The following is a 16,075-nucleotide window of genomic DNA, read 5'->3' on the forward strand; positions in this document are numbered from 1 at the left end:
ATCAATCTGCTGCACTTTGAGCACAACATGCATTTATGGATACAGCTCTCAACACTCAGATGAAAGGGAGCTGTATACTTTTCAATAATCCAAACATCTTTAGAATATGATCACAACCAATAACAAATCATTTAAATTTGTATATTCTTATCTTGTGTTACCTAGTTAGCATTCTTTCTTTTTATTTATGCATATTTTACTAATCACTCCCCTTTTAAACTGTTTTTTGTACTGTCCTATTGTACACATTGGAATGATTTCTTACTTTATCTATATTAAATAGATAAAGGGGTGCTCTCACACACACACACACACACAGGCTGTGCTCCTCCGTGGCGATAACGGCTTGCGTTAAAAAAATTAAAATAAACATATTTGTAAAGTGAGGGGACACAAACGGGATTTCGAAAAGTGCTGGGGACATGTCCCCCCTGGAGATTAAGCCATGTGTGTGTGTGTGCGTCAAGTGGAATACATATATGCAAGTTACAACACACAGAGTAAAACTCTGGCCCTCATGTGTTGTATGGCTGGCAATGGGGCTGATGTGTAGATTCTGCCAGAAGGAAAATCAGCGGGGAGGTGCCACATTGCTTTTCTTCCCGACTGCAACGCTGGTCCCGCAAATCAAGCAAGAACGTGATTGGTCGATATTCATTGTGGGGTGAGGGGAGGAGGGGTGATAGATAGATATGGAGTTGTCGTAAGTAGATAGAGTTCGCTATGATTTAGGTTTCGTTTATGCATAGGGTAGATTCTTTTAATTACATTTCCTTTTTTGTTTTGTGTATTTTATACATTTTGGATTTTCTTGGCGAGCTATTTTTAGAACGTGCCCGGCCGGCGGGCGCCTCACGTTGCCCCTGCGGGCGACTGAGTGCCCGCGGGCACCGTGTTGGCTACCCCTGCTGTAGATACTCAATTTGGTTGTTAAAGTGCTCAGGTTTCATACACAGTTGAGTCCCCCGATGTTACATGACAAAAAGGAATTTGAAAAGTCAAGATAAACTAAACTGAACCATTACAATACACACATCTAAATAAACCAAATCTAGGACTGTCAGATACCACCTTCATTATAGTTTAATAAAGAAGATCAAATCAAAGTTAATCTTCATCACTGTGGCAGTCTGTTTGGGACTGACACCATTCTTCTTCTGTGGTGTCATTGTTTACCAACTCTTTGCTGTACTCCCATCAGTGGAGCAGCTGGCTTCCATTCTGGTGTCGACATTATGGTCAGAGAGGGAGAGGGAGACAGGAAGTTGTGCTTTCTCTTGAGTTTCTCGGTACAGGAAAGCATGTGACTTTTAAACCCTGTCACTCCCTTCCCTCCAAACCCTAACATAACACACTCAGCTGATAATCAGTAACCCTCCACTTCGTCCTTTAACTCTATCAATAATAACAGTCAGTCTGAACTAAGCCTTTAATATTTTCCTTTGTTCACCTTTATGGTCTCATTTTCAGTTTGAATAACATACGGATACGGATCTCTTTCCTGGGATCCAGCAATATCAGTTTTTATTCTGTCAGTTTGGTAAAAATACCATAAGTAGTATTTTCAACAACATTCATACAATGAAACCGATCTTTTTCTACTACTTCCCCTTCTTTAAACACATTTCACTCAGCAATTGAGTGTAGCATTATTTTTTCAACAAATAACCTAAATATTCTACATAATTTATACACTACTGGTCATATTAAACAAAGACAATCATATCATACCCATTCCAACTTTGTGAACTAATTATACTTTTTCACATCTCTTACACATTGAAGCCAGCAATTCAGTCCAGCATCAGCTTTTAAACATACTCGATTTCTTCAGGAAACATACGATTCTCAGATCGTCCACAGGATGCCACCGCGGCTGCTTCCTGCTAACGCTACGAGGCAGAGCTCTAAGCTTTACGGTGGCCCTGAAGTGCAAGACACCACAGCATTTCAGAAAACACCACAGCATTTCAGAAAACACCACAGCATTTCACATTGGACGGAAAGGGTATTCCTTTAGGAGCCAGAGAAGCACTGCTGTGCTTGGTTGTTTTTGCTGCCAGTCAAGAAATGACGCTTCGTGATTGGTCAACACCCGACAGCGAAATATGTCCCAACACATCAGCCGTTAGCACACACTCAGAGCTCACAGCTCCTCATATCTGTTCAGAAACTGGACACAAGTTAAACAAGTACAAACCACAGACTGTCTATGTCATGGCGAAAACAGTCGCTGCTTTATTTGTGTCTGTATGACGTTGTTGTGAGTGTGGACGGTGCAGCAACAGGTTAGTTTAGCCTGATGGGTCCGATTCCATTCAGAAAACAGGCATTTTAAAAGCTTTTCGCCTGCCGTCTTGTCTGCAGACTTGTCAAAGCGTTAATTCATGGTTTTTACTAACCGTTATCAGTATGTAGTTACTTCGGCATCACTTTGAAACGTGTATTACAATTAAATCACGGTCAAATATGTTCATTTTGTTGTAGTTGGTATCTCCCATAGGATTTACATGGAGATACGCCCCGCCCCCTCTCCAGGGCCTCTTGTTTGAATGACAGGAGCAAACACAGCTGACAGCCGCGGTGAAACTCGAGCGATTAGAGCGATGCGAATATTGGGTAGTCTACCATAGTATTTACATGGAGATAAGCACCTTAAAAACCATGAATTAATAAAGCATTAATTCTGTATTTACTCCTGTCATTCAAACAAGATGCGGGCCGTATCTCCATGTAAATCGGAATCGGATCGATCAGGCTAAACTAACCTGTAGCTGCTCCGTCCACACTCACAACAACGTCATACAGACATAAATAAAGCAGCGACTGTATTCGAAATGACAGACAGTCTGTGTTTTGTATGTTTAACTTTTGTCCAGTTTCTGAACAGATATGAGGAGCTGTGAGCTCTGAGTGTGTGCTAACAGCTAACGGCTGATGTGTTGGGCCAATCACGCAGCGTCATTTCTTGACTGTTTTCTGAAATGCTGTTGTGTTTTCTGAAATGCTGTGGTGTTTTCTGAAATGCTGTGGTGTTTTCTGAAATGCTGTTGTGTTTTCTGAAATGCTGTGGCATTTTGTGAAATGCTGTGGTGTCTTGTGAAATGCTGTGGTGTCTTGCACTTCAGGGCCACCGTAAACCTTGGCCTACTGTATATAAACCTCAGTTTGAAGTTCAATTTGTAATTTGACTTGGAAAAAGTGAATTCTCTGCAAAGTGTAGACTTAATTGCGTTAATGGGGGTGAATGACTATGGCTCTACAATGTATGAACATTTGATCAGAATAGCAATATGGATTAGTGCAATACTCAAATCGCAGGAGGCCCAATATTTATATCAAGGCTAAATAAATATGTGTTAAAAGATACAGACCAACAACAACACACAGCACAGGAACTACAGGGGTTAGATGTGTATGGCACAGGAACTACAGGGGTTAGATGTGTATGGCATGTGCTAAATGATTTTGAGCCCACATACGAGGCAATGATGTGCACAATAATATGTGGAACAATAACTTAGGGTTGGCCTTTTAGCCTTTATTACCGGCCCCAACATTGTCTTGTTTTAAGTTTGAAAATATCTTAATATAAACTTAAAAGGCCCCTATTTGTGTGCATGTAAATGGTCTGCAAAGGCTAACATCCAAAGTTCCTTATTATACTATAAATATTATATTCACTTTCTTACTTTAATAATATCATTGTGTGATTCTTATTTGCTCATGTTTATTTATATTTACTGGCTTTCACTTCTTTACTAAGCTTGGGAAATGTTCTTAAGAAGATGTGTTGCAGTGTTGTTAGTTACATTCTGTGTGCACCAACAGTGTGACCTTTACCTTCTGTTGAACTCCCTAAACTTCCAGAATGCTCCTTTCATTATCACCAAGCTCAACCCCTCCCTCTCTCCTCTCTCTATGTTTAAATATGCAACCGAAACTCTACTCTTCATCTTTCACTCTGCAGACAGAATGCTCTCACAGGCAGTATGAGAAAAATAAAGAGCTTTTTGAACATGACAGCATGGAGACATGTCGGAGCAGAGTCACAAAATACAAATAGGATCCTGAAAATGAGCATGATAGGGCCCCTTTAACAAGACTCTCACTGTACTCATCAAATCACTCCTAAGAAAACATGTTTTGTAAAGGACTTCATCCCAATCATGAATAGTTTACAGGTATTGATCCGTGTCCCTGCTTTCTGTGTGGACTTTGAAATCCAGCCCGGGCTTGCAGCAGGTCACTTTGTTCTGAGCTGCTTCTGTGTCAAAGCCCTTTGCTCCAGGACAAGTTTGCACAATGAACATGCACATGACTAACACGTATGTTAATGGAGCAGCTTAGCTTCCTGATAGGAACGTTTCTCTCCTACCTTTCTCCTGGGAATGTTGCCCTTTCTCGTCTGGGGAGGATATAAATAACATTAACAAATATGCCCCTGAGACTGTTGTTGATCAGCACAGAAGAGTGCAATGGCCACGACAGACTAGAATATCTCCAGCATCTTGCTGCACACGTGGAAGGATCTCAGCTTCCTCAGAAAATAGAGTCTGCTCATCCCCTTCTTGCGTCAGTGTTGATCTTCCAGTTCAGCCCACAAACCTGGTTTCATATTTGTATGTGGTGCTTTTACTGTGACATGTCTCCATGTTTTAATGTTCAAAAAGCTCTTTATTTTCCTCATGCTGCCTGTGCTGCAGCACCTGTTTTCACCCTCTGTCTGAAACCAGAGCCCAGTCTGCTCTGATTGGTTAGCTGGCTCTGTTGTGATTGGTCAAACACTAAGAGATGTCCCGCCCTTTAGCCTATCACGAGCACTGGCCAATAGAAGTGCAAGTGTTACACAGTGTTGTCATTATGTAACAGAAGTAAACAAAGGAGTCCAATGGAGGCGTTTCAGGCAGGGGGGGGGAGTGTGTGGGAGAGAAACTCTCTCTGGAGGGAACACAGAGATTTTAGCCTTTGGAGACCATTTACATGCACACAAACCTTTATAACACACTAAAGGGAAGGGAAAACCTAAAAAGGCATAATAGGGTGTTATATCAATCTTGGACCTAGTCATAGTCACTAGGTATGTTATTGAATTACAGTTTCCAGAGAAGAGGCTAATCGTCTCTTTGCTAATTATTAGGCTATATTTAGATTAGAATTTAGTTAAGTCTTTGTTAATTGCGTAATTAATATCCTGCAAGACTCCTAAAGACGTCATGAGATGATGACCTTTCTACATCTGGAACATGTCCAAGTGTAGGAGACCTGACAATGTGTGTGCGTTAAACATGATTAGGGAACATGTTCGTGTGTCATTTAGAAAACGTATATCTGCCCTGTGTTTCTTGTATTCGTGGGAGCATTGCTGTATGATTGCTTGAGGGCAGGTAATGTTTCCCCATTGTTGTTTGGTGTTTCGCAACTAAATAATAATGATTAATTTCAACTTTGTCTTTGTTTGTGTTTTATTGATTCCTCCCTGTTTCATTATTTCCTGTTGTGAGGGTTGATTTCTTCTTAAGGTCTCTTAAGTGATTCATTGATTGTGTGTGTCAGGCTGAATGTACACTGATCAAAAATATAAATGCAACACTTTTGTTTTTGCTCCCATCTTTCATGAGATGAACTCAAAGATCTAAAACATTTTCTATATACACAAAATAACCATTTCTCTCAAATATTGTTCACAAATCTGAAAAAATCTGTGATAGTGAGCACTTCTCCTTTGCCGAGATAATCCATCCCACCTCACAGGTGTGGCATATCAAGATGCTGATTAGACAGCATGATTATTGCACAGGTATGCCTTAGGCTGGCCACAATAAAAGGCCACTCTGAAACGTGCAGTTTTGCTTTATTGGGGGGGTCCGAAAACAGTCAGTATCTGGTGTGACCACCATTTGCCTCACGCAGTGCAACACATCTCCTTCGCATAGAGTTGATCAGGTTGTTGATTGTGGCCTGTGGAATGTTGGTCCACTCCTCTTCAATGGCTGTGCGAAGTTGCTGGATATTGGCAGGAACTGGAACACCCTGTCGTATACGCCGATCCAGAGCATCCCAAACATGCTCAATGGGTGACATGTCCGGTGAGTATGCTGGCCATGCAAGAACTGGGATGTTTTCAGCCTCCAGGAATTGTGTACAGATCCTTGCAACATGGGGCCGTGCATTATCATGCTGCAACATGAGGTGATGGTCGTGGATGAATGGCACAACAATGGGCCTCAGGATCTCGTCACGGTATCTCTGTGCATTCACAATGCCATCAATAAAATGCAGCTGTGTTCGTCGTCCATAACATACGCCTGCCCATACCATAACCCCACCACCACCATGGGCCACTCGATTCACAACATTGACATCAGAAAACCGCTCACCCACACGACGCCACACACGCTGTCTGCCATCTGCCCTGAACAGTGAAAACCGGGATTCATCCGAGAAGAGAACACCTCTCCAACGTGCCAGACGCCATCGAATGTGAGCATTTGCCCATTCAAGTCGGTTACGACGACGAACCGGAGTCAGGTCGAGACCCCGATGAGGACGACGAGCATGCAGATGAGCTTCCCTGAGACGGTTTCTGACAGCTTGAGCAGAAATTCTTTGGTTATGCAAACCGATTGTTGCAGCAGCTGTCCGAGTGGCTGGTCTCAGACGATCTTGGAGGTGAACATGCTGGATGTGGAGGTCCTGGGCTGGTGTGGTTACACGTGGTCTGCGGTTGTGAGGCCGGTTGAATGTACTGCCAAATTCTCTGAAACGCCTTTGGAGACGGCTTACGGTAGAGAAATGAACATTCAATTCACGGGCAACAGCTCTGGTGGACATTCCTGCTGTCAGCATGCCAATTGCACGCTCGCTCAAAACTTGCGACATCTGTGGCATTGTGGCATTGCTGTGTGATAAAACGTTGGGTTACGTATTGTAACCCTTGTCATATTAGCACAGGCGGAGCCCTCTACTGGACTCTATGGGTACTACCCTCTATGCAAGCATTCTCCCACTGAGACTTCTATAGACGTAGCCGGCCTTAGGCGGGCCTACCTGAATGCGCGCGCATCACACCGTATACAAGGAGGCCTCGCCTCCTGACTATCATCCTACACCTCTCTTCAGCGAGCGGAATAGGACAGACAGTGCCCTGAGTAGAGGGCTCCGCCTGTGCTAATATAACAAAGGGTTACAATACGTAACCCAACGTTATATCTCTCACAGGCTCCACCCTCTACTGGACTATGGGTACAGTGGGTGGAGCCGTGATATATACGTGCACTGTCGTCCAAAAACAACATTCCACCGTACTGCCCCTGACCGGCTTTTATGGTCAGCAGCTGCTGCCCCACATTCTCCTTTAACCCGGTTATAACCGAGGAGAAATCTGGGCTGTAGCTGACAGAGCACACCCTGCTGCGCTTACCTCGTAGAAAGTGTGCTCAAAAAACTGTGCCGGGGGGACCCCCCCGTGCAGAGTGTGTGGACTAAAGTGTGGAGTGCTGCTCTCTTCCAGCCCTGTAAGGGCCCAGCGCGCCCCTCGCCCATCCCGGGACCCTCAGAGAACAGCGAAGGCGCATTACGTCCAGTCCTGTGTTGCCCCTGCAAGCACAGACGAGGAGAAAGAGCCCGACATGTCCAAGAGATAAAACCTTATGAAGGGGCCTGGCGTCGACCAAGACTGTGCATATATCCTCCACACTCACACCGTTGAATAAGGCTGTCGACGCAGCCACAGCCCGTGTGGAGTGCGCATGAACCCCCGTAGGGCAGGCTCTCCCTGCCTGTCCGTAGGCATGTGCAATGCACTCGCAGAGCCAGCCTGCCATGCGTTTCTTGGACAGAGCTTTCCCGATCACACTGCACCCCACACACACGAACAGCTGTTCGGTGCGTCTAAGGGCAGCCGTGCGTTCTACATAACATGCTAGCGCACGCACCGGGCAGAGGAGGTGCAGTTTAGCTTCCCTGGCCCCACCATGGGGGGGAAGACTAAACCCCCCTAACTGAATAGCCCTCGACCTGAACGCACTCCTTAGGTTTTGGGCACAAAGGAGGGGTTCGGTCTGAGTGTCACGCCGCTCCGGTCACCCCGAATCAGTAAACAGCTCGGGTGCACCGACAGAGCAGTTAACTCGGACACCCTTTTGGCTGACGTTAAGGCAAGAAGCAAAGCTGTTTTCCACAACAATGCTTTCAGAGAGGAGAGCTCCAGAGGCTCAAACGGCCCCGAGGCCAGAGCCTCGAGCACTAGGGGCAGGTCCCACTGTGGGGTGGAGGCGTGCACTACTGGGCGCAGCCTCCTGACCCCCTGTAAAAACCGCGACATCAGTGGTTGACTAAAGGCTGACCTGCCACCAAATCCCTCATGGCAGGACGAGATGGCTGCTGCATACACTTTCACTGTTGAATGTGCAAGCCCTCTGTCCACCAGTAACTGTAAGAAGGAAAAAATAGAGCCTAACTCACAAGATAGGGGCTCTATTCTCCGCTCCTCACACCATCGCTGGAATCCTAGCCACCTAGGCCTGTAACAGGCTGTGGTGGATCCAGCTCTAGCTGCCTGGATAGACTGAATAACACTGTCAGACAATCCACCCTGTCTCAGCCTGTCCCTCTCAGGAGCCAAGCCTGGAGAGGACGGCCCAGAGTGGGTAACGCCCCGATTGCACCTGCCTCTTGAGACCTCGCCCCCCAGAACTGGGGAACCGCCCAGTGCTGGCCCACCTTCATCTGCGTCATCTCTGAGTACCACGGTGCCCCAACGCGGTCCGGAGCCACTAGGATGACTGACAGTCGTTCTCGCCTCACTATCCTCAGGAGGGGGAGAATGAGACGCAGCGGTGGAAAGGCGTATAGAGCAGCTTCTTTGGCCATGGCTCGTGTGCAAACGCGTCCACCCCCAAGGGCGGGACGTCGCCCAGGGCCATGGAGAACCACAGGGCACAGTGGTTGTTGCGCCGGCTGGCGAACAGATCCACTTCCGCTCTCCCGAACTGGGCCCAGATCTGCTTCACCACCTCCGGGTGAAGCGTCCATTCGCCTGGCAGGAGGCCGCCCCTCGACATGAGGTGGGCCCCCCTGTTCTCCAGTCCCGGGATATGGAGGGCTCTCAGGGCTAACACCACCTCTGAAGCCCATAACCACAGCCTCTCCGCTGTGGTCAACAAGGCGGCGGAGCGGACTCCGCTCTGCCTGTTGATATAAGCCACTGTGGTGCTGTTGTCGCTCCTGACCATTACATGCCTCCCTTGAATTAGGGGCATGAAATGCTGGAGGACTAACACTACCGCCCGTAGCTCTAGGAGGTTGCTGTTTTGAAACTCTGTTAGAGCCCAGCGCACACCTATAGCCCTCTTCAGGCAGGTCCCTCCCCATCCTGTTCTGGATGCGTCCGTGAACACTGTGATGTAGGAGGTCATCCGTCCCAGTGGAGACCCCCTCCGGAGGTGATCCGGGGACCCCCAAAACCGGAGGTTGCCCCCCACTGAGGGGGGGGTGGTCATCAGCCGCTGTTTGTGCCTCTTGGGATCCAAACACAGGCTGGAGAACCACCTCTGCAGGCGGCGCATATGCAGTAACCCCAGCGGGATCACAATGTGAGCAGCCGCCATGAGACTCAAACTCTGCATGACAGTTAAAGCTGTCACTGTCGCAGCCTGTGAACCGCCCGGAGAAGGGACGCACTTCTGCTTTCTGACAGGGTTTCGCGTAGCACGCCTGCATCGAGCACCACTCCCAACTACAACGCCTGTTAGTGAGGTATGGGGGTGCTCTTTTTTCAATTGATCGCAAAGCCTAATTTGGTTAGGTGTGTGATCAATTGTGCTGTGCAAAACATTGCCTGTTCCCGGGACCCAGCCATGACTATGAGGTCGTCTAGTAAAAGAAAACTCTCATGCCGTGGGCGTGCAGCGGTTGAAGCGCTGTGGCCACACATTTGTTGAATGTGCATGGGGATAGGGAATAGCCGAACGGCAGCCTGTTGTACTCGTAGGCTATCTTCTGGAAGGCAAAACGCAGACAATTTCTGTGCTCTGGAGCAATTTCTACATGAAAGTACGCGTCTTTCAGGTCGATGGTGGTGAACCAATCGCCTGGCTGCACAAGCCCCAGTAACTGTTTCATAGTTAGCATGCGGAATTTCCTGCAGGAAATGTGGCGATTCAGGCCGCGGAGATCTAGAATAGGTCTGAATTCCCCTGTCCTCCTGAGAACCAGGAAGTACATGGAAGAAAGACCCTTTTCTCTGTGCTGAGGGTGCACAACAGACACAGCCTGTTTCTGCACCAGAGCCTGAATCTCTGCTGAGAGGAAACAGATATCCTCCTGGGAGGACATCTGCTGAGAGGAAACAGATATCCTCCTGGGAGGACAGATTTACCTCTCGCATGCCCATAAAAAGAGGTGGGTGTGGGACACCCATAAGACAGTGGTCCATGCGATACAGTGGTACAGTGTATAGACATGTGTAGAGTTGCCAACTTCCAGAAATGGAGAAACGGGACACATGCATGTGTCGCCCGCGCGCGCGATTTTCTGGTTTCTGGCAGATTTAGTTACTTTTTTTTGTTACTTTATTTCGGTTTTAGGGTTGGGGTTATGTTATTTAATTCTTTTGGGGGAGCCAGCCCCCTAGGGTTCGAGGGGTCAAACCCCCCAAAACCCTCAAAATGCATAGAAAACTATGCATACCTATAACACAATACAAACACAATGATCTAACACCTGCATTAGGCTACATCACATTGTACATCAGCATGTTCAAATCGGATAGGTGGGCACTAGGGACATCTGGGCACCTCGATGTACAATTGGCTATTTTGTCCAAAATGTTAAAAAATAAATATTTGAAAAATGGTATTAAGTAATGCAAAGTATACATGATGTGAACATGCATGGTACATCATTATTAGACTTAATGTTATCCTTCAACCAACCATTTTCCCAGCATTTTCCCATCAGCTGACTGACTCTCCACTCACAGGCTTTACCCAACTGTGTTTTTCTTCCACTGTTTGTTGTAAGACACAAGTATTTTCTTTTTAGAAGGGCCAGGGCCCAGAACCACATCCTCTCTCTCTTCTCCTCTTTCATTATCACCTCCTCCACCGGCAGCGCTCATTTTCCCACACGACTGAACAGGCTGACATGCCACACAAACAATGATGCTGCGCCCGCGGCCCACCAGAGAAAATCTCACACACACGTGCGAGCATTGTGCCTGCCCTGTCAACTGAGCGGTCCTAGTGCCCTTCGCATACAGCACACAGGCACGCAGCCAGACACATTTATTTTTCCCTTTACACAGGAGTCTGGGACAAACAAAGTCCCGTACAGGACACGCCCCTTTTGGCTCAAATACGGGACGTCCCGGGTAATACGGGACGGTTGGCAACCCTAGACATGTGGTACAGTGGGATGCTGTAAAACTGGAGTGAATAGCCCCGTTTCAGCGTCCTCCTGTCCCTCCACCTTGTTAGCACACAGCTGAGTTTCCATTCCCCAGAACATTGTGTTAATGGACAAGCCCTCAGCTGTGGGGCAGCAGCTATGAAGCTGTGATACTCTCTGGTGACCCGTTCCGCTGCAAAAACTCCCCGCGAAGGGAAGACTTGCCCATGGAGGGTTGACACAGAAAGGGCCGATTATTTACTGAGGACCCTGAACGCACCGCCGCGCTCTTGTGTGAGCACGCGCTCCACCCTAATGCTGTTCTCACCACTACAGTAAACAGCATTAATCAGAGTCTTTATAGGCGTAGTGTGTTTTACTAAGGTCCCTGAACGCACCGCCACGCGCTCTTGTGTGAGTGCGGGCTCCGCCATAATGCAGCCTTTACCACTACGGGTAAACTCCATTGGAGTCTTTGCTCTAGGTGTAGTGTGTTCTCTGACAGCAATACGCCGGCGATAATGTCTGTATCCGCATAGCGCTCTCCTTTAGATAGCACTCCCTGCGGTTCATCCCTCTCATCTGCGCATGCCCACGAGCCACCTCCTTTACAGGAGCTACAGCTGGGGCAGCGAATGGGGAATTTGTACGGTTAACATTGTGTGTAGGCCTAAGTGTAGCCTTTGTGGAAACAAAAGACACTTAGATTTGGATACAGATCAACCTCATTCTTATTAGAAAACGTAGTGATCTGTTCATTATACAGGGAGGAGGCGGGATTCGCCCCCTCGTCCCGGGCGGAGACATTTTCTCCCCACGCCAGTCAGATCCGTAAAGACGGAAAGCCCGTCCCCTTGAGTGCCGGCACGCCGGTTCCACGGGGTGGGCCGAAGAGGTGGAGGGCGCCACGGGCACGGGATCTCCGTGCCTGCACCTCTCCCTTCGTCTCCCTTCTACTCTTTCTTCTTCTTTCAAACGTCTCAGTCTCTCGTGGAATCACTTCCGCTGCTGAAGAGAGGTGTAGGATGATAGTCAGGAGGCGAGGCCTCCTTTTATACGGTGTGATGCGCGCGCATTCAGGTAGGCCCGCCCAAGGCCGGCTACGTCTATAGAAGTCTCAGTGGGAGAATGCTTGCATAAAGGGTAGTACCCATAGAGTCCAGTAGAGGGCGGAGCCTGTGAGAGATATAACTGAACATTTTAGAGTGGCCTTTTATTGTGGCCAGCCTAAGGCACACCTGTGCAATAATCATGCTGTCTAATCAGCATCTTGATATGCCACACCTGTGAGGTGGGATGGATTATCTCGGCAAAGGAGAAGTACTCACTATCACAGATTTGTTCAGATTTGTGAACAATATTTGAGAGAAATGGTTATTTTGTGTATATCAAAGAAAATGTAGATCTTTGAGTTCATCTCATGAAAAATGGGAGCAAAAACAAAAGTGTTGCAGTTATATTTTTGTTCAGTGTATTTAATTTCTCTTTCAGTCTTGAACTTCTTGTTACTGAAGCCTTTGAATAAGCGTGGCTTTTAAACTTAATTGTGTCCTACCTCGTCAGATTTATGTCTTGAAATCAATGTGGATGTTTTGGTCCTGATACAAATATGTGAAATTGGCCTCACATTTATGCAACAAGCAGGTGCAGGTTTGAAAGGAGACAGTACAAGGTGTGTGTGTGTGTGTGTGTGTGTGTGTGTGTGTGTGTGTGTGTGTGTGTGTGTGTGTGTGTGTGTGTGTGTGTGTGTGTGTGTGTGTGTGTGTGTGTGTGTGTGTGTGTGTGTGTGTGTGTGTGTGTGTGTGTGTGTGTGTGTGTGTGTGTGTGTGTGTGTGTGTGTGTGTGTGTGTGTGTGTGTGTGTGTGTGTGTGTGTGTGTGTGTGTGTGTGTGTGTGTGTGTGTGTGTGTGTGTGTGTGTGTGTGTGTGATCTGCTACGCTACACACACAGTGAGAGCTGAAATAGGAGAGGCTGAACTGAATCCAGATCCGATTGGTATTCAGAGAGCGACTATGTGTGTGGGGAGACATTCCTGCCTGAGGAGGATGTGTGGGAGGAAGAGGGGGAATCCATTCATCAGCAAACATTTAAAAGCTGGCCTATCTCCCTTCCTGTTGCCTGTGAGGTAGAAGTTGAGGCATTGTTAGAAAAAATAAACCTCAATCGTCATCATGACCACCATGTCCGGTTATATTACCGACCTCATGTTGTCTGTGTTGAACCTCAAGGCTTTTGGTGAAGTGAACTCGTGATTTCATCAGTGCTTTAGCAAAGAGATTGTTATTGATGATTAGTTTGTTATAAATCGTTTGTATGTTTCTCGTGTGTTATGGATGGTTTGCTATGTATAACTCAATTATTTTTGAATAGTTTATTAAGCAAAATATATTTGTTATAAATTGTTTGTTTGTTTTTTGTTTGTTATAAATAGTTTAACATGGATGATTAATTTGTTATAAATAGTGTGTATGTTTCTACCATTCAAACGTTGTTATGAATATTATGTATAAAAACAAGAAAAAAAGTATATATACAAATATAATGTTCTGCATCAAATAGTTTCTCCCCAAAACGCCCCTATTGTAATATCCCTCAACAATGGTATTATGATCAGTAGAAAGGACCATGACATGTGACCTTTAAAAGAAAGGGTCCAGCCGCTTTCTAATGGAACCATCAATGATATTTATAAAATCTCAATCACAAAAAATCTGCATTTCTCTTTTTTTTGGGTGATCACATCATAAAATATCACGACAGACATTTGTAACTTTCTCTGAAAACCTTTAATAAAACATTTGAATGAAAACTCCGAAATAATTATTTACTTTGAGCAAATGTAAATTAGTTTCCTCTTAAAACTGAGGAAACACCTCACCACTGAGAGACAACTGCTATGTGCACTACATTTTTTACTCTCAATTAATGTTGTCACTTGCAGCTACCTCATTACTTTTATATTTTCACTTTTATAATTCTGTTAATTATTTCTTTATACAATGGATGTGTACTTATTTATTTATGTGCTTGCCTCTTCATTTATATGAGTTACTCTACTCCTCTACCATTTCTAACTGGACAAACACAGTATTTCTCTGTGTTATTTTGGATGATGCTGATGTCTCTGTGCTTTTCTGCCTTACCCAGGTGGGACCTTTGATCTCTCTCAACCAATCCGAGAGCAGCGAGGACCAGAGGACGGAGGGTTCAGACTTCGTGGAGATGAAGCTGAGGGAAGACACAACAGAATGGACTGACATGTCCAGATGACAGGGTCCAAATATGCTGACGTAGCAGCAGTTCTGACAGCTCACAACCAAACCCACCTTCCTCCCACCACCACCCACTCATCCTCCGTCCAGCCATGTTGTTGAGGAAGAAGCTGTGTGTTGCCTGGATGATCACTGCCATCCTCTTCCTCATGCTCGCCAGTCAGGGCATTCCAAAGAGACACTTCCCATCTCTGCCACTAACCCTGCAACTAATCAGCTGGACCACGCCCACCGGCAGGGAGACAGGTGAGGAGTTTGTCAAAAAGTAAATCCACACTATTTCGGTACAATTGGTTTTCAAATTGGTCTAAATGAGGCCTTCTTGTTTCCCATAACACTGCCACAATGTATTGTATTGTGCTTCTGCAGGGCTGTATCCCTCCCCTTAAATTGCAGATTTACACCAAAAAAAATGTAACGTGGAAGTTGAATGCAATGTCTGTAACATCGTAAGCATTTTCCAGCCTAAACTATGCTGCTTTGTTTTGGTGTCATTCACACGCTAACTTCTGTCTCCACCAGATGCTGTTTTTGTTGTGTTTCAGAAGCGTCCTATAAGTGGCCTGTGGCTAAGTCTATTTTTATCACATGACCAAATTACTACTATAAGTCGAGAGATTTTTGTCGCATTTAATTCATTATTATATCACATGATTAAACACTTTCTGGGGAAAAACTGACCTTATGTTGTAAATGTTTTGAACTTCAACCAAAGTTGGACAAAAATTAAAACAGTTTTCATACCATTGTAAACTGTACAAAAATAGCATTTGTTGTACAAATAATATAATGAAAAGCTATAGTAGCAGCAGCTTTAGTTGTGTTATCCAAATATTTACTCAAGTAAAATTATAAAAGTATTGCCGACAAATTATACTCAAAGTACAAAAAGGAAAAGTACCTATTGTGTAGAATAGCACATTTCAGAATAATATTTAATATTAACATTATAATATTATTAGCAGCATCTTAGTAGTAGCAGAAGTACAGCAGCAGATGGTAATGATGTTAGCAGATCTCCCATGATGCACTGTTCTCTGACTCTCTGTCTGTTTGTGTTTGCAGTAGTTGATCACACGGTGCCTCCTGCTGATCCGACCCCTGACCCTTCAAGGACCCCCCTAGCTCCCATCATCACCCAACCTAAAGCCAAGGAGAGGCCTTTAAAAATGTCCCAAAGTAACCCCAGGTAAGACGCACAAGGTCACAGACTCTGTATCCCATGATTCCCTGTTTTGTCCCTGTCTGACTCCTCTGTGTCCTCCTCTGTCAGGTTGTGTGGTTGTACTGAGTCCTGTATTTCAGAGCTGGGGGGGTCGGACTGGTTCAGCCGACGCTACGACCCCAAACAGCAGGCCGTCCTCCGGGACACCGACAACAACCTGGACCCCCAGGCGCTCGCATGGTGGCTGG

The 16,075-nt window shown here is 45.9% G+C and overlaps 1 protein-coding gene across 1 annotated transcript in view; it reads left to right on the forward strand.

Annotated features, from left to right (window-relative positions):
- Positions 1-16,075, forward strand: part of st3gal8 (ST3 beta-galactoside alpha-2,3-sialyltransferase 8) — a 46,660-nt gene that overhangs the window by 20,045 nt on the left and 10,540 nt on the right. The window contains exons 2-4 of the mRNA XM_034082909.2: positions 14,538-14,908; positions 15,728-15,851; positions 15,936-16,074. Coding sequence (XP_033938800.1) covers positions 14,755-14,908; positions 15,728-15,851; positions 15,936-16,074 — 417 coding nt within the window. The 5' untranslated portion in view covers positions 14,538-14,754. The remainder of the gene's footprint in view (positions 1-14,537; positions 14,909-15,727; positions 15,852-15,935; position 16,075) is intronic.

Source organism: Pseudochaenichthys georgianus, chromosome 5 (genome assembly GCF_902827115.2).
Source record: "Pseudochaenichthys georgianus chromosome 5, fPseGeo1.2, whole genome shotgun sequence".
Taxonomy (NCBI): domain Eukaryota; kingdom Metazoa; phylum Chordata; class Actinopteri; order Perciformes; family Channichthyidae; genus Pseudochaenichthys; species Pseudochaenichthys georgianus.